The sequence below is a fragment of the Schistocerca piceifrons genome, chromosome 4, assembly GCF_021461385.2.
Source record: "Schistocerca piceifrons isolate TAMUIC-IGC-003096 chromosome 4, iqSchPice1.1, whole genome shotgun sequence".
NCBI classification, from domain to species: domain Eukaryota; kingdom Metazoa; phylum Arthropoda; class Insecta; order Orthoptera; family Acrididae; genus Schistocerca; species Schistocerca piceifrons.
Window position 1 is genome coordinate 618260963 of NC_060141.1, and position 24203 is coordinate 618285165.

The window sequence follows — 24203 nt, forward strand, 5'->3', positions numbered from 1 at the left end:
GTAGACTACGCAAATACCTTCAGACAACCCATACAAATACTAGAAAGTGTTGGAAAAGTCTATTCTACATACATTTGAAACTTTTTAATAAACTCTTCACAAAAATACATTCTTTTCAGAACACAGAGTCCTTTAAACAATCCATACAGTTGTATTTACAGTGTCATTGTTTGTACTCAGTGAGTAAACACATGCTATTGTCACCTCTGGGCACCAAGGCATGACTGTGACTGTGTCTGAAATGAGAAGTGATGTTTGCTTGGGTAAGTAGTGGGGGTACAGGAAAGGTGTTGGGCAGGGATCAAGTGGGATGGGCGGAGGGGGGTAGAAGATGTTACAGCTGCCAATGGGCATGTGCAGTGACATGATGGGGACTTGATAGTGGGCTGCTATATACAGTGGCAGGGGGCTGTGCTGGGAGGAGGCACAGGAGGGGCTAAGGGGAGGAAGGGAGGGGCAAAGGTGGCAGGAGAGAAATAGATAAGAGGAAAGAACTATGCAAGTTTGCTGGCAGGATAGAAGACATACATAGGGCTGGAGTAGGAGTGAGGAAGGGGGTAGGCAGGTACAGGGCAGGTGCTAGTGAAGATTGAGGTCAGGGAGGTATGGCAATGGAGGACATAGTGCAGAGAGAGTTCCCACTTCCACAATTCAGAAAAGCTGCTGTTGGTGGTGGTAAGAATTCAGATGGCACAGGTTGTGAAGCATTCACTGAAGTCAAGCACGTCACATTAAGCTGCATTCTCAGCAATTGGGTTGTCCAGATACAGATTCTTCATGATCTGAACTGAGGTTGAAGATATGCTATCAACATTCCTCCAGAACTTCAACATCACTCTCCAGCAGGATCACTGCTCAGCTCAGAAGCAGTCACAGTCACAGTCTGGCCATAGTGCCCAGAGATGACAGTGGCCATGTGTGTGAGTGTTGTTTTGTGTTGTCCATGTCTGAAGGAGGACTCAGTCCAATAGTTACTATCTAGCAGTCTGTTTTCAATGTACCTGTCTGCCACTCAATAATTTCTCTGTGTGGTAATTAGCAATCTATCCTTTTCATATTGGTCTTATTGCATCCCAAGTTTTCCATTCTTATATAACACACATTCAATTTAATGATACGAATATAATAGAGGGAAACATTCCACGTGGGAAAAATATATCTAAAAACAAAATTGATGTGACTTACCAAACGAAAGTGCTGGCAGGTCGATAGACACACAAACAAACACAAACATACACACAAAATTCAACCTTTCGCAACAAACGGTTGCTTCATCAGGAAAGAGGGAAGGAGAGGGAAAGACGAAAGGATGTGGGTTTTAAGGAAGAGGGTAAGGAGTCATTCCAATCCCGGGAGCGGAAAGACCTACCTTAGGGGGAAAAAAGGACAGGTATACACTCGCGCACACACACACACATATCCATCCACACATACACAGACACACACACATCGGGATTTGGCCAGCAAAGATACTAACTGGTGTAATCAGACACCAACAGTCCATATCGTGGCAGTTAAGCCTAACCAGAGACCAATGCCACTGCGCACCGGGAAACTTGAACCAGCCAAGGTAGGCCCCTGTCCTGTGCCCTTGAGGGAGAATGGGAGCACGAGCTTGATCCACACTTGCTTTATCAGATATGATCAAGGTAGTGACTTGAAAGATCATCTGTATCAAAGTAATAAGGATACACAGAAAAAACTGACAGAGAGCAAGGTACATACTGCTATTTTACAGCCAAAATATTTGACCGTGTTGTACCCATTGTGATTGACACAGGTGCTACAACTAATTTGATGTCACAGAAATTTTTTCAAAAACTAAAGGTAGCAATACTTCATGTAACATGAATTTTCTGTGCTCAATAATGTTGTAAAAGTGGCAAGAAACTTACCTCGTCGACGGATGTCAGATGTACGGTTGGTGTCGACACTGAATAAGTAAGAGCAGCAAGGTGAAATAAATTCCTCGGGCCACTGATATGGAAACCAGTTGTCACTGCATCGAAGATTTCACAAAGGATCATGCCACTGAACAAGAGCTTCACAAATTTGTGCAGTGAAAGCTACTGTAAATGCACGACATGGACACTCTGACCTTGTACTAAACATGTGAGTGCAAGATGAGACAATAATGGACGTTGTGCTGTGCGTGCATGCTTCGCAAGCCAAACACTGTGCAGATGCTGGCTGACAACAATAGGACTGTGTGGTTACAGCAAGCACTTTGTTAGGAGGGAAAACTTAGGTATTTAAGTGTTAAAAGAAGCTGACATGCCCATATAAATTGATAACCATACAGGATAACTCCAATGGCCAAAAATAAAGGCTATGTCCATAATGGCCATGGTTATCACCATACTGGCCAAGGTTATCAACTCTCAAAAAGGGAAATAAGCTCAGACACTGTGCATCCCCTTATGATGGCAGTGCACAATGGGAGGCAATTGTAATGGATCATGTTATTTTTTTCTTTCTTCGTTCTTTTTCTTTCATACTTGTAAGCTATATATACACAAAGTCAAAGGTAAATTAACTAGTCACTTTGTGGCACAGATGATGTTTTGATACATAAAAAGAGAAGAGATATACTCTTCAACTGATTTATTTCTGTATCTTCAATTGTTTGTTTCTATAAGTGGTAGCAGGTAGATGTATGACGAGATCCGTCACACCAGTATTGTTTAAAAATGTGTATTTCAAGCGTATATTAAAAGTGTTAGAAAAGGTTATTACGAAAGAAAAGCTTTATCCATCGACCACTCCTGTCTGTTCATCACATCGCCCGCGCCGAGAATCCTGCATCGGGAGGTTCAGAGCAAACAAGAGGAATTTGAGTGAGCAGCGGAGGAGCAATACTGCATCTGCACTGTTATATTCAGGTCTAAACACAATGGAATTAATATGAAGAAGTATGAAACTTAAATGATGAATAGTGATCTTAAATATATTGACATTGAAGGTATGTTGATATTAGTACCATTTAAAGTTCACCCAAGATATGTGTACCTCCCGAGTTCTTTAAATTATTCTTTCCAATTAATTTTTTTAATTATTCAAGCAGCAATTATTAGTCAGTTTCCATTATTTATCTGCCCACCTACATGCCACTATTCACCATTACTTGCTTTGCTCCTTTTGATACACTCACCATTCATCCACAGTGATTAGGTGACTAAAGAAGTAATCTGGATTGGGCTGACATTTTCTTTGGCTGCCTCAGTTTGGTGTGTGTTTTGAATGGGTGTGAAGCGTCATGAATCCAGAGGGCAACAACCTTTATCATGTTCAAAATGCTGTTGAGGGCAATTGAGAGTTTTATAAAAAGTAAATTTAAACAAGATGGAACAGGTCATTCATGGTACAGGACACCATTGCAGAAGCAATGGAAAAAGTATGCCAGATTTAAAGGAATGCAAGGACTCCATGAATGGTAACGCATTATAGATGCTTTAAACTTGGTGTGGACATCAATGGGAAATGCTTTTAATGGTTTTCACAATCAAACCCTATCTCAAAATCTGGCAGAAAATTCAAAGAGGCTCTGGTTATATGCACAGAGTAACAATGGCAAGAAACACTCATACCTCCAGATTTCTGCTAACGTGAGTAATTTGGGACTAAATACCTACAATGCATGGAAGAAGCTAACAGGGTGTCCAACAACAGAATCACTGATTTTAACGTACAATGACATGAAGACAATGATTGATAGAAGATTGCAACAAATGGTAGGGTTATTGTCAAAGCTGTAAGAATTTTATATAAAAGTTTCAAAATAGTAGTTACAAAAACTGCTACAAGACAGCACTGTACTCTTTACAGAGCGTATCAGTAACCATTAAATAAACTCATCTTCTGGAAGCAGTCTTTACAATCACATCACAATCTTTTCAAAATATTCACTGCCCACAGTAGAGATACAGTAGCACAAATGAACAATGAACTTTGCCATCATGTCTTGCAGTTTCTCGATGGAAATGGGTTCAGCTGTGATGCAGATCAATGATTCAAGCACGTCCAGCATGTTGGGATAATTCTGGTAGATGCGCCCCACAAAAGATAGTCACAATGAGTCACATGAGATGAACATGAAAATCCAACCATGCCTTTGCCAAAAAAATTTGGGATAATTCAACACAATGACTCTATCCCTGAAATGTCAGTCAAGAAAGCAAAGCACTTTTTTGTTGTGATGTGGTCGGGCCAGTTGTTGCATGAACCACTAGGTCAATCCTTCAATATGGGCTGTGAGATGATAAACTGTTTCAAAATTGCAATGTGACATTCACTAGTTATCAATTCTCACATGAAAAAAAGAGCTGATAATCCCTCCACTACATGCTGCAGTCCGAACAGTAACCTTGAGAGAATGCATTGGCATCACCCTATAGGGAGAATGCAATGGTGTCACCTTACACAAATGGGGATTGTCAGAACGCCAAAATTACCAGTTTTGTTTATTGTCAATACATTCAGGTGGAAGTGTGCTTCATCTGTTTCCTTCATTACAAATCACTGCGAGAATCTTGTTCACAATGTCAGCCCATAGTAGCACAGTGAGTACTGGTGACTGGTTTTCGAATGGAAACATGCAGACTGTTTTTCATTACTGTATGCGTTGTGGGACACTTCAAACAAGTTTCTGCTGCTGTTAGACTGATTCCCTTCAGTGTTTCTGAATAGATCCAAAAACTGCGGCAACATTTTCAGGAGGGACTAGAGTTGCCCTAGGGCCAACATTTCCCACCAGGTCATCAACTTTGCTGGCTGTTCATTGAAATTTGGTGAAGAGCTTGAAAATAGTTCTCACATCTGATCCTTTTGGAACATTAAATTGTGTTTGAAAATTGTGCCTTTTAGCCATAATACCATCTTCTAATCTGTAGTACTCAAATATCAGAAACACAAGTTGTTCAAAGGCATACCCAATTTCAACCTGTTCCCTCGTACTCTAACTCTTTCTACATTCCAACAGCAGAGCTGATCACTCCAGACTTAAGAATACTATTTACAGTCATTATGTATTGTGATTACACTGCCATCAGTTACAGTAAAACTTGCTCAAATTGGCACATGTATAATTCAGAAATCTGGCCAAACTGTACAAGTATTACAGTCCCAATGCATTCAGTTAACTTTTATATGCTGATTTTTTGTATAAAGCAGAATATGCCTAACACAGAAACGGAAAGCAAATCTTAGAACATACTTAAAAATTCATTGTATAATGCGTAAAAGAGCCTATACAGTACTGCTGTATTAAAGTTCATTAGTTATTCACGACTCTACAAGGGCATTGCTTTTAACACCTCTGTTAAGCGGCTCAAAACCAAGAAAAGAGGTCCAGTGCAGTGTGGTGCTGCTGGTGTGAGCCCAAAACTGTGCTGCTCTGTGCAACACTCAATAAGTTATGCTGAGTGTCGGTACAGTACATCAGAGGAAACGGTTCATTCATCAACACTCTGTTTGTCGGCTTTCTTGTTTACCTCATTATTGATGCAAAGCGGCACATACAGGAACATTGTTGCATATCTAACAACACTCTGCTGCAATGTGCACAGTGAAAGAGGTGGATATTGTTATGTTACACAGTGGTTTTACCTGGCAAGGTTATTATTTTCAGATGACTAGTAGTACTTTAAGAGATACAAACAGTATGTATCATTAACACTTAACAAAAAGATTAATGTAATCGAGTCAAGTGAGAAGGACAAAACACAAAATTATCAGACTTTAAGAAACAAGGATAAGATTCGGGATGAATGGATGAAAGGGAGCGAGCAGATGAAAAGAAAGGCGAAGAAGACTGGAAATGAAGAAATTAACGAAATGGTGTGGGAATTGTTCATAAGTGCGCGGACAAAAAACTTACTTTTATCTGGACCCATGTTGCAAAGTGAGGCTCTGAAAGTCACTAAAAAACTTGGAGTTACAGAGTTTAAGGCATGCACAGGATGGCTAGTCAGTTTCAAAGCTAGGCACAACATTGTGTGGAATGAAGTGTGTGGGGAAGCTAAGGATGTGCCGGAATGTGTAGCAATAGAATGGAAGACAATACTGTGCAACTTAATTGTGAATTATGACCCAAAAGACGTGTTCAATGCCGATGAAATGGGACTGCTTTATTGTGCGGTGTCTTCAAAATTTCTGGCAATGCGAGGTGAAAAGTGCACCAGAGGAAAAATGTTCAAGGAAAGACTCACTGTACTGCTGTTCGGAAACATGTTAGGTGAAATGGAGAAGCCACTGGTAATTGGAAAGACGTTGAACTATGTTATTTCAAAAACATAGACGTCAGTAAGCTTCCAGTCACATGGCAAAGCAATAAAAGGGTGTGGATGATGAGTGGTCTTATGGAAGAATGACTGGGCTCTTTCAATGCCAAAACGAAAAAAGAAAATCAACACGTTCTCTTTTTCCTAGACAATGCAACCTGCAACCCAAAAGTAACGTTATCAAACGTGAAATTGGCTTGGTTCCCTCCAGGTTCAACCATCCTCGCACAACCCATGGGCTAGGGGTTATTTACACTTTCAAGTGTCATTACAGGCGATTACTGATGCAATCTCTTATTCTTAGTGTTGAAGAAGCCGAAAGTGCGTTTGCTCCTGCATGGTCAGTTTCTGTCCTGGATGCAGTAAATTGGATTGGCTTGGCAGTAAAAAAAATAAAACACGAGACTGTCACGAAGTGCTTCACTAAAGTGGGGTTTGGGGGTCAAGAACAAGATGCTTCTGTGGTCATCGAAGTACAAGAAAATGCAGCAGCAATTGCTGAATTAATGAAAATGCAAAACATTTCATGTAATGCAGATGATTACATTCAAAGATTTAATAGAAATCCGCAACACAGAAGATGATGAAGGAGAAACAAAGGAAGAAGAAGAGGAGCAAAATAGATCCCTAGAAAAATTAATACATTTGAAGAAGCCATTCCATGCATAAATGATGTTATGAAATTTGCAGCACACACAAATTCTCCCTAATTGTTGGAACTATTGTATGGTGCAAAAAAATGCCTGGAAAAAACAATTTTGAACAGGAAATTAAAATAAGTTTCCTTCCTTGATATGTGGCGAAAAAAATGAAAAGTACAGCAAATAAACATGGGAATAATATGTACGTACATACAATAATAAACAAATTTAAAGTCCAAGTAAAAATATAGAAATGCTGTATTATTTATTAATTAGTGTAATAGTCCAGTATTCTATTGTTCAATATACAGTAACTGAACATCTACTGTGCTGGAGTGAAGGTACATAAACACAGTATATGCACAATTAAAAATTTTTATTATACTTTTGTGCATGGTAACTGACAAAATTTACGTAGCCCAGTCAGTTTTGTGTAATTCGGAAACTTGTCCAATTTGGAGAATTATTTTAGTCCCAGGCAATTCTGTTTTGAGCAAGTTTTACTGTAGCAGCTTTTGTAACTACTATCTTGAAACTTCATATAAAATTCTTACAGCTTTCACAATGAATGTACTGTTTGTTGCCTTCTTCAATCACTCTTTAAGTTCATCTTATTTAATGTCACAATCAGTAAGTCCTTTATTAGGCACTGTGAGTCACTTAATAAATGCAAGTCTTCCAGTCTAGGTTTTATACCAATTAGGTTCCTTTAAGAGTATGCTGATGAAATGGTTTCATTTTTAGCAATCATATAAAACTGCTCCCTTGCTAAAAGATCTGAACCTAAAGCCTGGCAAGTTGTAAGAGTCACACCAATGCACAAGAAGGAAAACAAAAGCAACCTGCTGAATTGTAGATCCATATCACCTTTTCCACAGTCCACGGGTCACATCCTATGGAAGATCTGTGCGAAAGAGCAGTCACCTATAATCACTCATTACCTCCTATTCTAGCCTATGAAAGCAACTTACCAACTTTTCTGGAATAATATCACAATGTTCTACGTGGAAACTACTACCTATCCACTCAGATAAATGGCAACTGAAACTGAAGCCAATGATAATTCATGCTGTTCAATATCATACTGATAAATTCAATGGGCACTTCAGACCATGTACCATACAGGATCCTTCCCTCCTGCCATCAGCTTTTCTGAAATGCACAAACGGGAACTCTCCCTGCAACACCCTAACAGTGTCTTGTACTCTGCTTGCTTCCCCCCATTCAGCTGTTCCCACACCATTCTGCAACCCTACAGCCCCCAGACTGCCCACCCCACAGCAGCTCCATATTCTGTCTGTTACATTTATATTTTGCCCTAGCTCGTGCATTTTACCCATTCCTTATTTCTTTCCAATACCGAGATCCTCCAACTTCCCCTTACACTTTCTTTCCTCAGAATTTTCTTACAGCACCCCACCCCTTCATGAAGGCACCTCCCATCTTTCTTGTATGTACCTAAATGTGCTGAATAAGCTTCAATCATTCTTACACACCTCCCATTCTGTTACTTCTCTTTTCCATTCACACAGCCAGAATCCCAGTTAGGATGAAGCATCAGGAGAAAATAGTGGCTCTGTGTGTGTGTGTGTGTGTGTGTGTGTGTGTGTGTGTGTGTGTGTGTGGGGGCGCGCGTGCGCGCGCGTGTGCGAGAGAGAGAGAGAGAGAGAGAGAGAGAGAGAGAGAGAGAGAGAGAGAGATAGCTCTGGAGAACATTTTGTGAAAGCTATACAATGTATCATTCTTTACTGCACACTTTTCTATGTTCAACATCTCTTCCAATTGACGGTAATGATCAGTTCATACACATATATTATATTTCATTCCATGTTTTCATCAGTGCTCCAAATTTTAAATGTTCATTCATTTCCATCAAAATAGGATGATATTTCCACACTAAGTGGCATATAAATAAAGAATATGAAATTACACTGACTACAAAATTACATTAATGTGAAAGCCACCCTCAAATGAAGGCATAAATAACTGGAGAACTAAAAATAAAATGAAAGTTGACTGTCCCAGCTTACCGAAGATTTGCCTTGAATCAGAAAGTTTGTTAACTTTCTCAGGTTCAGATTTGTCCGTTTTGATGGACCCCTCAAGTTTTGCAACTTGTTGTGAAAATATGCTCTTCCCTCTTGGTTTTAGCTGAAAATTGAGGTACAAAGTTTAACAACTGAAACATCATTATCACTAGTATCTATCTTTTTCATTATTGTAAAAAGGTTTATGTGAAAGATACCATCATACTAAGAAATGTACTTTCCTTACTGATGAATTTTTTACAAGATGCACAACAGTAGTGTGAGGAAGTAATTTCACCATGATAGATACTTTGTTTCAGACTAATTTGACCTTCACTCCTTAAAAAAAAAAAACTCTGCTAAACTATAATTATGTAATTATGTTGGTGAGCTTTCTTATATCTGTGTAAATGTATGTGGGCTAAATTCAGAACATTCAGTACATGAACACACAGTAGGTCACAGATTTCCAATTGCAGGAGAAACAATAGACACAGAAAATGATTCAGAGGTAGCACTGCTACACTTTTTTCAAAAATTTACATGTGCCCTAATCAACCACAAAAAATGTAACACAGCTCATGTGTTAAGACCTTTGGTAAATGGAGAGGAAATCATGGAGAGTATTAACTCAAAAATTATACCTAGAAAGGAGAGTTCAATCGTCTTGAGGAAGTTTCATACCGATGAAACTTTTAATCTGGCTGCCTCCGTAAAAATGAATACATACACTTGCTAAGACTGTTTAAACCTCATTGTTTTAAGGCAAAACTAAAACTTCTTATTGATGATGATGAATATACACATTCATGGAGATTTGATGGTCAGAGTAAATGTTCCACTGAAGTCAGTTCACTGCTGGGGCATTTATAGTAAGGTAAATGCATAAATATCAATAGTATACTGCAGATACTACTAGAAACAGAAACACAGTGAAGACTAGGCATGAGTAATGGGAAATGTTTTGGCTCCAAACAAGTGGGAGGAAGGTTATATTTAATGCCTCATTGAAGATTAGGCATTGAGAACACATTTTTAGGTTAGAGGGAAGGAAAGGAGGTTGGGTTTAGTTATTCAACCAATGATGATCTCCTCGTTGTGGATCCATGGAAAAAATCTAAGCAAAGAGTTCATTTGAGACAGAGCATAAGGGCAAGGGAAAATTTTTCCGTGATCTTGTTTGAGGAAGCATATCAAATCAGCATTCATCCCAAGTTATTTAAGAGACTCAGTGATAGAAGTCCAGTGTCTCACCTATTGCACCTTTTGCAACCTGGTTTGGCAGTTCCAAATTGCAAACAAAAATAAAAGTTTAACCAATTGCTAATGGAGGAAGACCAAAACCAAAAACATGTTTGTAATTGTTTTAATTTTTCATTTATCTGTTCTCCAGTGAGCTTTATGTGAACATGATGGGAAAAAAATTATATGAAGGGGAATAACTGAAGAGTTTAAAAAACAGTCCTTGTAATTTTTCTGGGGTTTCAGTACAATCTAGTAGCAAAATCTGAAACTCATCATGACAAAAACAATCTGGTCCTGAATTATTGCCACTTAGAGATACGTGGTTCTATAAAAACAACCCTTGCCAAAAATGTTTCTGACAGAAGGAGACTCTGTTATCTCCCATGGACTATTTTTGTGTGAAAATTGGCAATAATGCAATCTCAATAGTTATTAATGTCTTCCTAGTAACTTATGGGACCTTTGTAACTAGCCTTAGCCAGTTTAAGGTCTGTTGTTTCTTGTTCTGTAATGAATTCTGAAGACAGTGATCCAGCTGGTTACAAATCAGACACGGCAAAAAAGACAGTAAAAAAAACTGTAAATAAGAAAAATCTGATCGGGCGAGTAACACATAAGCTCTGTTGGCAGAAAATGTTCCACAAATGTCTTGAAGGTGATTGGATGTAGTCACTGCTTCCATTCTTTCCTTCTCTCCACCAGCAAAATTTTCCATCTGCTTTACTTGACAGGAACATAAGTATGTGAACTGATTGAGCATTTACTGCAGATGCATAAGATTGTGACGCTTTCAGCCAACAACTGAACAAATGGAACACCTTTTTGTAGAGAATAGAATTAATGAAGTCAAAAACTGTTCAAGACTCACATTTGGATAGCCTTATTACAGTTGCTAGTGTGAAACCCCATAGGTCATGCAAAATTGTGCATGGAGAAGGAGCAAGTGGTGGTGATTGCGAAAGTTCACTGTCTGGTACCGTTTTGTACATGAGCCCTGTCTTTATCACAAAGTCTGAGTAGCTGCTGACGCTACTACAACAGAGCTACCTGTACACTGAGAGCCATTCATGCCTTCCCATGCAGTCTCTCAATGTTGACTATGCACTATACAGCAGCATTGGATCTCACAAGTTCTCCAAAATATGTGAGAGGGAAACACAATAACAAGCCTTGTGCAGTTCCTTGGGCACTCAAAGATCTTACTGAAGATTTTTAACATATCCTTATTTAAACCAAGGGTTTCTCATTATTCATTTTTCTGAATGTGTATCAAAATACAGTTCTCTTTGAACTGTAACATCCTACACCTTTCATGATCTGCCAGGTACAGCAGTCATTGATACTAAACATGAAAAAAAGCTATTGATCATTACTTCAAACCATCTGTGTAGACAAAGAGTTAACCTGAAAGGATTAAAGATGGATAAAATAGAGGCATCCAAGAGCTACAGTTTTTGTGGTACAATCATACAGGATCTTGGTATATGGCTGCAATTTGAAACACAGTGAAGATTTCACATGAGATAGCTTTCAGTCAACTTTACAACTGTGTAATCAAGCTTAAAAACTCCAAAGCTCATTATATCAAGACCTGGTTTCCTTTCTTGACGAGTTGTTGTTGTTGTATCAGGAGCCTACTTCAGCTACTGCCAGGTCTGTGTTGTTAATACGGATTTATGGCAACGTTAGTCATGGAGGGTGGCCGAATGCCCTTCCAGTCGCCATCCTTTCTTGATAAGCAAGCACCAAAGAAATCATTGGTTGCCTTTGGAGAGGAAGAAGATACATTGAATTTGGTTGTAGCTGAATCTGAGAACAGTAGTAGAAAGGACCACTGAAAGTTTGATTTGCTCGGTTCTATGCATCTTTAATGTAATTTAACCATTTATGCAGTAAAACATTAGCATACCATGGGATTAATAAATTATATCTAAGGCAGCTATCACATCATTCCTTCTTGCACCATCTACCTTTTCTGGCAAAAACAGTGCGTGTCAGATAGGTCTGTACTTCAAAAACAAATTTTTGTACTTATGCTAAAATGCAAATTAGTTCGATGTGATAAGAATGTTTTCATATGCCTGGGAAGTAGGGTAACAAATATAACTGAGAACAAGACAATATACAATGATTTACAATGTTTTGTTATTTTCCTGAAAAGTGCAAATTTTTGACAAAAGCTCTTTTGTAATCAGCTCTTCAATTTCTCTTGCCAAGTGCTGTGTTTGACATATGTACATGAGCTGATAATAATTGTAGAAACTTCAGACAGCTGATACAGGAAGAATGCTCAGCCTTAATTTCTGTGCTTCCAAATAACTAATAAAGGAGGCAGGTGCCACTGGGCTTTGGTACACCAAAGGTTGGTGAGCAGAATAACAAAATAAAAAACATCTTTGTCAATAATATGAAAACACTGTATGTACCATTTATTCCGGGCAAGAGTGTGTCACATAGATTGAGTTAAAATTTGGATAAAATAATCTCAGTTTTCAAGCTATGTCAACTGAGTTATAACTCTTGAGCTTTTGATAACTATCACTGTCATTCTCTTCAGAAGTTACACCTTACTGACTGCCAGGAATGGTGAGGTATCCTACTTATATACACAAAGCAGCAGAAACCTTAGTCTTTCAGACATTCAGTACTCATGATCACAGACAGCAGGACACATTATGCTTTACCTACTGTACATAGGGTCACTGGTCAGCTGAGTGTCTTGGAAACCTAGTGGCACAGCAGTACTATGCACCAATAAGGAGGACAATGAGGGTATTTGAAACTGAAGGATGAGGTGAAATATTATTTACCGCTCATATTATGAATTAACTAAGGTGATGTAAAATTTCAAGTGGATATCTATGTTGCCGTGCCACTGATTAACTCAGACACTGACTGGCACACTATCTGCATTTAGCACAATGTTGAGTGGTCACTCATAACTTCCAAGATTGCTGGCCACGTAACTGTTATAAATAAGTGTAATACTTGTAGAAGACAAAGTTTTCTCACAGTATTGGCCCCTCCAACTATTAACATATCTGGTTGAAATGCTTTTACCTTATCCATTTTCAGATTTAAGATTCTGTTAATGTACGTTACGTAAAAACTATAATTTCTCACAAGCACAAAAAATGCCATTCCCTTTGCACAAAATGGTTTAAATTGAATAAGATACGCTACATGACTTGGGGATCATTACACCCATTTCCTTCAGCCCATGGGTAGAACAATGTTAATTGGTAGGGACTTCAAGGCTACCAGCCACTCATGGATTACTGGACAAAATATCCAGAGCTGAAATAGTTTCAAAAATCAGTTTTGCCTATGCACATCCAAAATTTCCAGTTGATGCAGAAATGTGCCATAAAAGGTGTTCATTTTAACTGAAGACACTGAAATGTCTTGAAAGTTACACATAAGATAAAAAAAGTTTATGATTCCAATTTGTTTGTTTTGGAGGGGGACATCCAATGATACCAGCCTCAATCCCCCTACCCCAACCCATGCGTGGGTGGCATCATGAAACTTCCAAATCTTCAATGGGAACCCCCATTTTTTATTCCATATTACAATTCTATGGCAAAATCTACATATGTGTTGTTTGAAGCATTTTCTTCGTTTTGTCAAAGATGGCACTGTAATCGAAGGAATAGAAATGAGCACAAAATCGTAATTTACGACATGCTACCTAATGGCCCTTGAGTATCCAATGGCACATGGGAGCCCACCTATGTGTTGAGAGGGTAGGACGGGATAGTATTTCATAACTCCTAATTGGAAATCCCACTTGCAATGTTTTATTCCTCTGACATAGCAAACAGGGGACTATCTGACCCGCCAATGTGGCTGTAACTCGACGCAATCACTACTCTATTTTTCCAATTAGAGTAAGAGTTCCAATGTAGTGCCATCAACTTCAATACACTTAGTGATCTGCTTTTCAAACGACTGTACACAGGACACAGGCATTTGTGATGCAGTCGACCACATCTTCACAGCCTTTTGGCACTTTCTGGTACACCTTATCTTTTAAATATCCCCACAGAATGAAATCCAGTACCGTAGCAGACCAATTAATAAGGCCGTCCCAGGTGATCCACTTGTGACGAAGCAAGATGGGATAATTTTAATTCCCCTCTTGTTTTGCCATCTGCCTCCTTAGATTCGTTTCTTCCCTTTTTACAATTTACCATTAACATACATGAATATAATCTGTATTTTTGTAAAAGAGAAAGGTTGGAACTCAGTTCTAAAGGATTTAACAACAGAGCTGATTTTGTGCTTGGGTTTATGTATGTATTTGATTTTCTAATTTATTTTGGCTATTCCTAGTTAGTAACTTTCATTATATGGCGAAATCAGTAATTGTTTCATAACTTAAATTCTATCACTGACATATAAACAAATATAAATTCTGTACTAATTATAAACATTTGGGAGATGAAACAATAGCAATCTCAAAGTATTTAATTGCCTCTATTCAAAAACATGTTAGTGAAACCAGCCCTTCATTAATTCCAAAGTAATTAACAGTTTTGTCAAAAGTAATGTTTGCGTAACTATATTTGTTAATTTCAAGATTTAAACAAACAATTATGCCTAAATCTTGTAGTAGAAGGAACTGTTAAGAGGATGCAATTTTTCGATGTATTCAGTTAATTGAGTAAGTTAAGTTTTAATTGTAATGTCTGTAAATTTAACTTTCAACAATGTGTAGTTTCAGCACCTATTATTGTGATGATATATAAAGCCCCGATTTTTGGTCACAAGACAGTCAGTCCACGCCCGATTTAAAATTGAAATTTAAAACAGTCTTGATCGCAATCTTGTTAAAATATTTTTTTATTGGAGTGAGTGACCGGTTTCGACTCTAATAAAGAGTCATCTTCAGACTCCAGTTCAGTGGATGGACACTGCTAGATGAGTTCCGTCGACCCTCAATGCTCGTTACACGAGTTATGGAGTCTGAAGATGACTGTTCCATTGAGTCGAAACCGGTCACTCACCCCAATAAAAAATATTTTAACAAGGTTGCAATCAAGACTCTTTTAAATTTCAATTTTAACTACTTTTAAGATCGCTGACTATGTTTTCAAAAATTTCAAAAATCTCACAGCCGATTTTCTGATGAGTAACCTGTGCTGGTTAGAACAACAATCATGCTTCAAATTAATTGTGGAATAAGTGTTAAACAATTAGGCCATGTGTAAAAACAGTGACAGTGTATGCTCTATACGTATATGATTATTCTTCAAGAAATATGAAATTTGTGGTTAGGTTGTACTGCATGTAGTTGTTCAACAAGAAATTGTTGTAACAGTATGTGGAGTTTCACCTGCTAACTATTAATGAGGCTTATCAAAAGTTAAACAGTGCACTGGCCATATAACTGTATAATATTGGGGGTTGTGCAAAGGGAAAATTACAGTACTGTGAAACGCAAATGTGCACCCATCAGCTACATGATTTACAGTAGTGTGGGTCAGAATCCACAACCCATTTTTCAGTCAGTGTAGCAATGGAGTGCATCAACACCGAGGACAATCAACAAATGAAGAAATAAAAGTAGGTGGAACCATCACACACTGACCAGTGTAAACGTGGTCTAATACTTACCGTGCTTCAATTGCATAATGTGCCGCGAACAGTCATGCTGAAACCACATACATTGTCAAACGTCCAGGGCAACATACTGCACTGGCAGAAGTAGTTCCTGTTCCAAAAATGTTCATTATTTGCATCCATTCAACATGCCAATGAGAAAATGCCACACCATACGTTAACCCACCATGGACGTTGACGATCAACTTTCTGTAACCAGTGGGGATTGCCTACACTCCAGTAATGCGTGTTATGCTGGTTAACACTACCACGGTTTGTGAACATGGACTCACTGGAAAATAGTACCTCGGCAATGAATGTGAGGATCGTTTACATTTGTTGACATGCCCATTCACAAAACACTGCCCAGTTATGGAAATTGGCACCATGAAGTTCTTGACGCAGTGAAATGTATTATGGATGATAATTATGATGATGTAGTATTGTGACAATACTACCTATAGACAAATGGGAATCATGATGTAATTGCTGGGTACTTACCCGTAGGTTGTGGTGCACTGTAACAAGTACAGCTATTTCATTAGCTTCTCTTATAACATGTTGGGTTCATTTCCTTTTGCCGGTCTGTATGCTGCCATCAGACTAAATGCATTGGCAACCTTGTAAAATAATGAATGAGAGTGAGCTTTCTCAGGACAACGCTTGGCATACAAGGCAACGGCAGCTTCAACATTTCTCCTACATTCTCTGCAAATCAGGGTCATTTCAATTTTTTCCTCTCTAGTTGCAACACTCATCATCCACTTGTATGTCTGGTCTTCAAAAGATAGATAGGTGTGCAAGCAATAAACATTGTGCAAGTATATAATGTTTAGACCTGCTATCTGTTCAATGTCTGCATGAGACATGAGCTCTGGTCACAATGTACTGCCAGTTACAATACATCGTAGTTCGCTACCTTGTCACAGTGGCATATCAACTTGTCTTCTGTTCGATATGTCAGAGGAATACAATACTGCTAATGGGGTTTACAATTACAAGTTATGGAGAACTGGCCTGTCCTACCCTTGCATCATGGAGATGAGGTCCCACATGCCATTGGAAATTCAAAAGCTATTGAGTATCAAGTCATAAATTACGATTGTGTACCCACTTCTATTCCTCTGATTACAGTGCCATCTGTGGCGAAATGCAGAAAGTGCTTCAGACAAAACATACGTAGATTTTGCTGTAGAATCATAATCTGCAATAAAAAATGAGGGTACAAATTGAAATTGAAGATTTCTAAGTTGCCCCCCCCCCCCCCCCTCGCCCACACATGGTATGGGGTGGCAAGTTGAGTGTCGTACCATTGGATGTTCCCCTCTGAGACAACTTTTTTTGATCCAATGTGTAGTTTCTGAGGTAACTTAATGTCTTCAGTGAAAATGAATACCTTGTATATTAGATACAAACATAACAGCTGTTCAGTGTCAACAGCATTGCCGCTATATTTTGCACACAAGGAAAATAACTAATTGAGGACAACATGCAGTGTGCAGAGTACCTGGATGACATTATAATAGATACCATGTAGTATCAACACTGAAGCAACTTAGCAATGTTATTTGACGGAGTCAGACAATCTGTGCTGTAAATTGGACAAATTTATTTCTCTGAACAAAAATGTGCCTTTCTTCGGACACCTACTAAGTAAGCAAGCAAGGCACAAGCTCGCATTAGTTAACACCAAAACAACCGATAATCAACTGGTAGAGATGACTCTAAAATAAGTGCAACCTGTCCTACATAAAATCTACTACTACAGCAAATGTAGCCATACTGCTGTCCAAATTCCGTACCCTCCAAATTGCTCTGAAAGGAGGCCACCAAATTTGATTGGTCTCCTAAACTCAAAAAGTTGTACAAAATCACATTCTTTTCTGTTTACTTTTACACCAGGTAAGCAATTTACACTTGCGACCTCTCAGTATGGCTTTGATACCAGACTCTCACACAAGACCTCAACAGCATGTAATGACCAATTGCCTTAAGTTCAAAAACTCTAATTTCATTCTTTAAAACTCAATATAAACTTTTAAAAAATGCTGGAATCTACCTATATATGATCATTAGGATAAGTATGACATGAAATGTTGGTCTCAGGTGTCGGGCTGCCACATTTAAAGGCTTATAGAAATTTTGTAACAATCTTATTTCTTTTTTCTGATCATTTTAAAGCTAAGTTTATTATACTGTCATTAATTTCATTAGACCTTTGCTCTGGTTTGACTGTTACCATTCAATACTTGAATTCCAGAATACCTTTCACAAGAAGTGAAACTAGCTTCTTATTAGTACCTGTGTAAAGAAAATATTCACATGTTGAGAACATTTTCAAATTAATAATCTTCATGATAGCAATTTTATAAAAAGCACTGTTATCGAAAACATTTCATGAATTTTCATACTGAAAACTAAGAACCAAGTAAAGCTTATTGTCGCAGCATAGGAGGAGCAAGTTAATATTTAATTTTGTAATGTCAGTCTATACACATCAACAAGTTTTTGACTGTAATCCATAAATTTTCTGTCTGTTATACTGGATTACTTAACCAGTGAATGACTAAACAATATACAAGCAGTGGAGAATCAGCCATCAGGGTCTCAGTTTTAAAGCAATTTTTGTGTGCCAGTTTTTGGGAGCTGGTTCTGTTACAGTTTTGTATCCATTTTGCACAATAAATGTGTATTTCTGAAAATGAAACTTGGTGTCCAATTGTTTACTTAAAATTTCTCTTGGCATAACAAATCATTTACTACACAGTGAACAGCTCCAGAAGTTGCAGCAAATTTGGTGGTGCAATACTCATAATTCTTTTAGAGCCAAAACAGCATCAAAGATCACTGAAAACCAAAGATGAGGATTCTTCTTCTAACTGTTACACTCAAGAAAGCACCATTATATTTCAATTGTGGTGGTGGTTCCTTGGATTACAGCTGCCCTGCTGATGAAGTTTTGCTAACAGAATTTTGAGTTTCAGGTTGATTTATGCAATAATGGGTACTGATACAACAGAAAATTTAAAAGAAAACACTGGCTTATAAATCCGAAATGGACTGATGCAAAAGGAGAAGAGATGTTAACCACAAAGAGGGGAGAAAAAAGTGTGTGGCATGGAACTACATCATTGCAGACAATTGAGATAAATACATTTATAGTTTATTCCCTTTATTTGTTTGTAGTTAAATGTCATGTAAAGACTAAAATTTTAGTGTAAAGACTGAAATTGTCATTCCAAGTTTATTTATCAATACGGCGAGTAATAGTAAGCAAAACAGTGTACCAGTAGAAAATCAGGAACAGGTAGTAGTAGACAATGCCGCTAATTTACATGGCAGTATTACCAGTAATGAAAGTGAAGCCAAAGTCAACAGTGAGGTAGTACAGGATCAGATTTATCACAATGAGACCATAGGCAATGTTAATATAAGAGCTTGTTCACCATTCCATAGTTTTGATTAAACTGAAGCTGTAGGCTTGAACAGTGAAATTGTAGAATTACTGTCACGGTTATTAATTGAAAAAGCTAATACTTTAGCTAGTACTTTAGGTGGGAGTATTACCAAAACAGCAAATAGCCTTGGTGGCAGAATTACCAAAACAGCTAACATTTTAACTAGCGGCTTAGGTGGCCAAATTGCTGAACTAAAAAGTACTTCGAAAGGCGTTAAAACATAATCGGAAAATAGTAACACAAGAATAATGAAAAACAAAGAGGAAGTAACAAAGCTTAAAAATGAGGTGGAAGCAGACTGGAAACGAGGTGATGCTAGAGTTGGTTCTGTGGAAACGAAAGCTGGAACTCTCAAAACAGAACTCAGTGCGAAAATTGCTCATAGTAAACACAACTTCAAGGTTGTTCGCAAAAATGTAGTAGATAGTTGTTACTTTATTATGAAAAGGATAGTTTGGAAATTTTGAGTCACAGACAAGCACAACAAAAACACTGCTAAACAACTAAGCATTTGGCCAAAATGCATTCTTCTGAATTAGACAACACAAGGGCGCACACGTACACACACACACACACACACACACACACACACACACACACACACACACAAATGCAACTCACACGCACACAAGACCAATGTCTCTGGCTGCTGAGGCCAGACTGCGAGTAACTGCACATGATGGGAGAAGCAATGTGGGTGTTGGGGGTAAGGAGGAGGCTGGGAGGCATAGGGATAGCATGATAGGGGTGAGGACAGTAAAGTGCTGCTTGTGGGAGCATACAAGGACAAGGTGGAAAGAAGATATGGTAGGTAGGTGCAGTCTGGCACTTAGACAAAGGGCAGGTGGGGGGGGGAGTGTAAAAGGAGACAAGTAAAAAGACTGTGGGTGCACTGGTGGAATAGAATAATGAAGGTTGAGGCCAGGAGGTTAGATATACTGCAGGGAGAGTTCCCACCTGTGCAATTCAGAAAAGCTGGTGTTGGCAGGAAGGATACAGATGACACAGACGAAGAATGTTGTACTGGGCAGCATGTTCAGCAACTGGGTGGTCCATCTGTTTCTTGGCCACAGTTTGTCTGTGGTCATTCATGCAGACAGACACCTTGTTGGTTCTCACGCTCACATAGAATGCAGTACAGTGGTTGCAACTTAGTTCAGCTTAGTTCATAGATCACATGACTGGTTCCACAGGTAGCCTTGCCTTTGATGGGATAGGTGATTGCTTGTGACCAGACTGGAGCAGGTAGAGGTGAGAGGATGTATGGGATGAGTTCCTCTAGGGACCCACCACTGTTCCATTTGATTCTGTAATTTAGCCTTCTAACGGTGCAGTTATTCTCTATCTATTCTTTTACTTTATCCTTGTTACTGCTGTCTGAGCTGTAAATGTCAATTATCTGTGACTTTGTAGGCTTTCCTGGTGTAATAAACCTTGAAAGTCTCTTCAAGTTTGCTGCTAGATCTTAAAATCAACTCGGTTCAGTAAATCGGCAATCCAACTGTTTGCTGTCTTCAGGAGAACACTGCTTCTGCTGGTGAGTCCCGTTGAAAACTGATGCCAGGCTGAAAATTGACATCCTATATATGCCTCTGTACTGTACATGGCGTATGCGCCGCCCATCACAGTTTCTGCCCTCCAAGGCTGGACAGATGGCGCCTCCCTTAATAGAACACCGGCATCAACAAAATGTTGCACTCAGAGACGATTTTTGAACACTCGGATTGGCCGCACCAAAGAACGTTGATGCGGGATAGTACAGGATTAGATGTTCTGCTAGAGGAAACCCACTGTCTCTACTAATTAAATTATCTGCCCACCTAATTTCAGTTGCCTCTTTATAGACACTGTTCCAAAAACCAGAAGTGCTGGCAACTACCATAGTTTCGTCAAATTTTGAACCATGTCCCTCATTTAAGCAATGTTATTCTACTGCCAATTTTTCCAATTATTGTACCCACTTATGATGGCAATGTTCCACGCACCTGTCATGAACTGTGTAAATGTAAGCCTTCCCACATTGGTACAGAATTTTGTACATGTTAAGCCCCAAATCATCTTTCAAAGAGCTGAGTAGTCCCCTAATCTTGGAAGGTGGACGGAACAAACTCTTAACATTAAAACTTGTTAAAATTCTTCTGCTCTTAAATGATACGCCTGAAGCATAAGGAATAAAGGCTATCGATCTATGCTCCTCTTCATGTACCTCCGGTGATGGTTCAAATTCCATAACCTGACAAATCTGCTTCTCAAACTATCCATTCTCCTTAAAAACTGTCATCAAATGCGCAAGGTCTTGAGTTAAACTGGCTGCGTCGGAAATGGGATATGCTATGCGTACCAGAGACCTAAGAATACCAATGGATGGGTATGGTGGTTGATAACTCTTAGAATGCAGATACCGATCTTTGTGTGCCAGCTTTTGGTGAACACTATGTCCCACAGTACCATCTCGTTTTTTGTAAACCATAATGTCCAAGAATGAAAGCATTGCATCACTTTCAACCTCCATGGTAAATTTAACACTGGGATGAAGACAGTTGAAGTGCTCCAAAAATCTGTTGAGAGCATCACATCCATGTGACCAGACGAAAAAGATATCATCCACATACTTCCAGAAGCATGTTGGTTGCAAAGTTGAAGTCCTGAGTGCCGTATCCTTGAAGTCCTTCATAAATAAACTGGTAACAACAGTTGATAAAGGACTACCCACAGCCGCTCCATCATTCTGTTCAAAAATGTTGCCATTAAAAAAAAAAGAAAAAACATGGGAGGTCAGCACATGAGAACAAAGCTTCATCAGCTCTTCATCCAGTTTTTCACTAATCAAACTAAGGGACTCATCGAGAGGAACTCATGTAAACAGAGATACCACATCAAAACTCGCTAATAAATCTGAAGGACCCAGCCTCAAATATTTCAATCGTCAAATAAAATCCACCAAATCAGAGATATAGTGTTCACACTTGCCAACATATGGACTGAGAACAGACGTTAAGTACTTTGCCAGGTTGAAAGTGGATGCACCCAAAATACTAACAATATGGCATTACAACCACGGTATTCCCTTGTCAGCTGGTGAAACTACTGCTTCATCAACATTCCTAAGGGAACAATGACTACTCTCTCTATGGAAGAGATGTTATCTGGCAGTCAATTACCATTTTACTAATGCTGTGGAATTATGCTCATTTTGCATATTTGCAAGAAAAAAGTTTGAGTTGCATAGAATAGTTACACTGTAACAAAAATGAAATGTTAATCTCATAAAGAATCTCAGTTTGCCTGCTGGAACTTGATACGCTTTCTGTATTACTTTCTTCTTATTTGCACTCAGTGAATTTACCAACTACACAATTACATACTGAAAGTTATGTAACAGGTAATATTACAAATGACACACATATTTTGCTCGGCACTAGCAGAGGTTTTTGAACGAGTGGATTGTACATCTCTCTCTCTCTCTCTCTCTCTCTCTCTCTCTCTCTCACACACACACACACACACACACACACACACACACACACACATGCGGAGTTTACAACTAAACTGTGCTGTTTTGAAGTGATATTTAATTTTGTACACAGAAGTTTATACATGAAATCAGTCAGTTGTACCAACAATCTTATGAAAGAAGCCACACACATGAATGACTATTGATACTGAAATCAAACAATGGAAAATCCAGGATGGATACCAGAGAAGGAAAGTTGCTACTCACCATATAGCAGAGATGCTGAGTTGCTACAGGTACAATAAAAAGATTCACACAATCATAGCTTTCGGCCATTAAGGCCTTTGTCAGCAGTAGACACACACACACAAACGCGCGCGCGCGCGCGTGCGCGCCCACACACACGCACGGACACACACACACACACACACACACACACACACACACACACACACACAACTTGCACACAATGTCTGCAGTCTTAGAGAGCTGAAACTACACTACAGTGTACTGACATGATCAGTCATCATCTCCAAATTGTTGTTGTACTGTACTACAAAATGCTGTAAAATGTGTTCATATCCTTCCACTGTCAGCATTCTTCGAGTGCAATAAGGGAATCGCATACTAGCCATGAAAAATACCCCAATGTCATAACAATACACCCTCCACACTTCACTGTTGGTACTACACATCATGGAAAGGAATGTTCTCCAGACATTCGCCAAACCCTTATGTCATATTGCCATAGGGTATAGTATGAATTCATCACACCAAATCACTTGTTTCTAGTCACCAGTCATCCATGAGCAAGTTGATCATCGTAACCCTGTCTTTTTAACTCCCTATGCACAGTCATCGTGACAGCTGGACTGCTGGCAGCTCTGTGGAGCTGACAAGTGACTCCTCCTCCTGATTTTGTACGATTTTTTTACACTGACCTGCGCAATGTTCAACAGTCCCTGTCCATCAGTAAATGAGGTCTACTTGGTCTTGGTTTAGCTATAGTGGTTCCTCCAAATTTCCGCTCCACAGTCACATCACCAACAGACAACTCGGGTAGCTTTAGAAACGCTAAAATGTCCCTCATGGATTTGTTGGGTGACATACAATGAATGGTCCACATTAAAAGTAACTGATCTCTCTTGACCAGCCTATTCAGCTGTTACTGCTTCTCTTCTGACAACACAGTACTCCCAGTGTTCAATTCTATGTTATATAGAGGTGACCAGATACTTTCAATCAGATAATGTATGTGTTTACCAGCAATAGTACACATTTTGATTCCTAAAGGTAAGTATTGGCAAGCAATTCTGTCTCATAATGATGAAGTCTGATACAGTGTAGTGTACAGTCGGCAGTTCAGAGTGGTTGGGCTGAAGCACCTGCTGAAACAGACGGATCCAGTAGTCCATATTTATTTCTCATTGTTCCCTAGTTCACTGAAAGCAACAGGGATTTTTATCGGGTCCTCATTCTGGATCCACTTTCCACCA

General features: G+C 38.9%; 1 protein-coding gene across 1 annotated transcript in view; it reads right to left on the reverse strand.

Annotated features, from left to right (window-relative positions):
• The window catches only part of LOC124794850 (RNA polymerase II-associated protein 1), a 204511-nt gene that overhangs the window by 126416 nt on the left and 53892 nt on the right, over window positions 1-24203 (reverse strand). The window contains exon 4 of the mRNA XM_047258515.1: window positions 8950-9070. Within this exon, the coding sequence (XP_047114471.1) occupies window positions 8950-9070 (121 nt within the window). The remainder of the gene's footprint in view (window positions 1-8949; window positions 9071-24203) is intronic.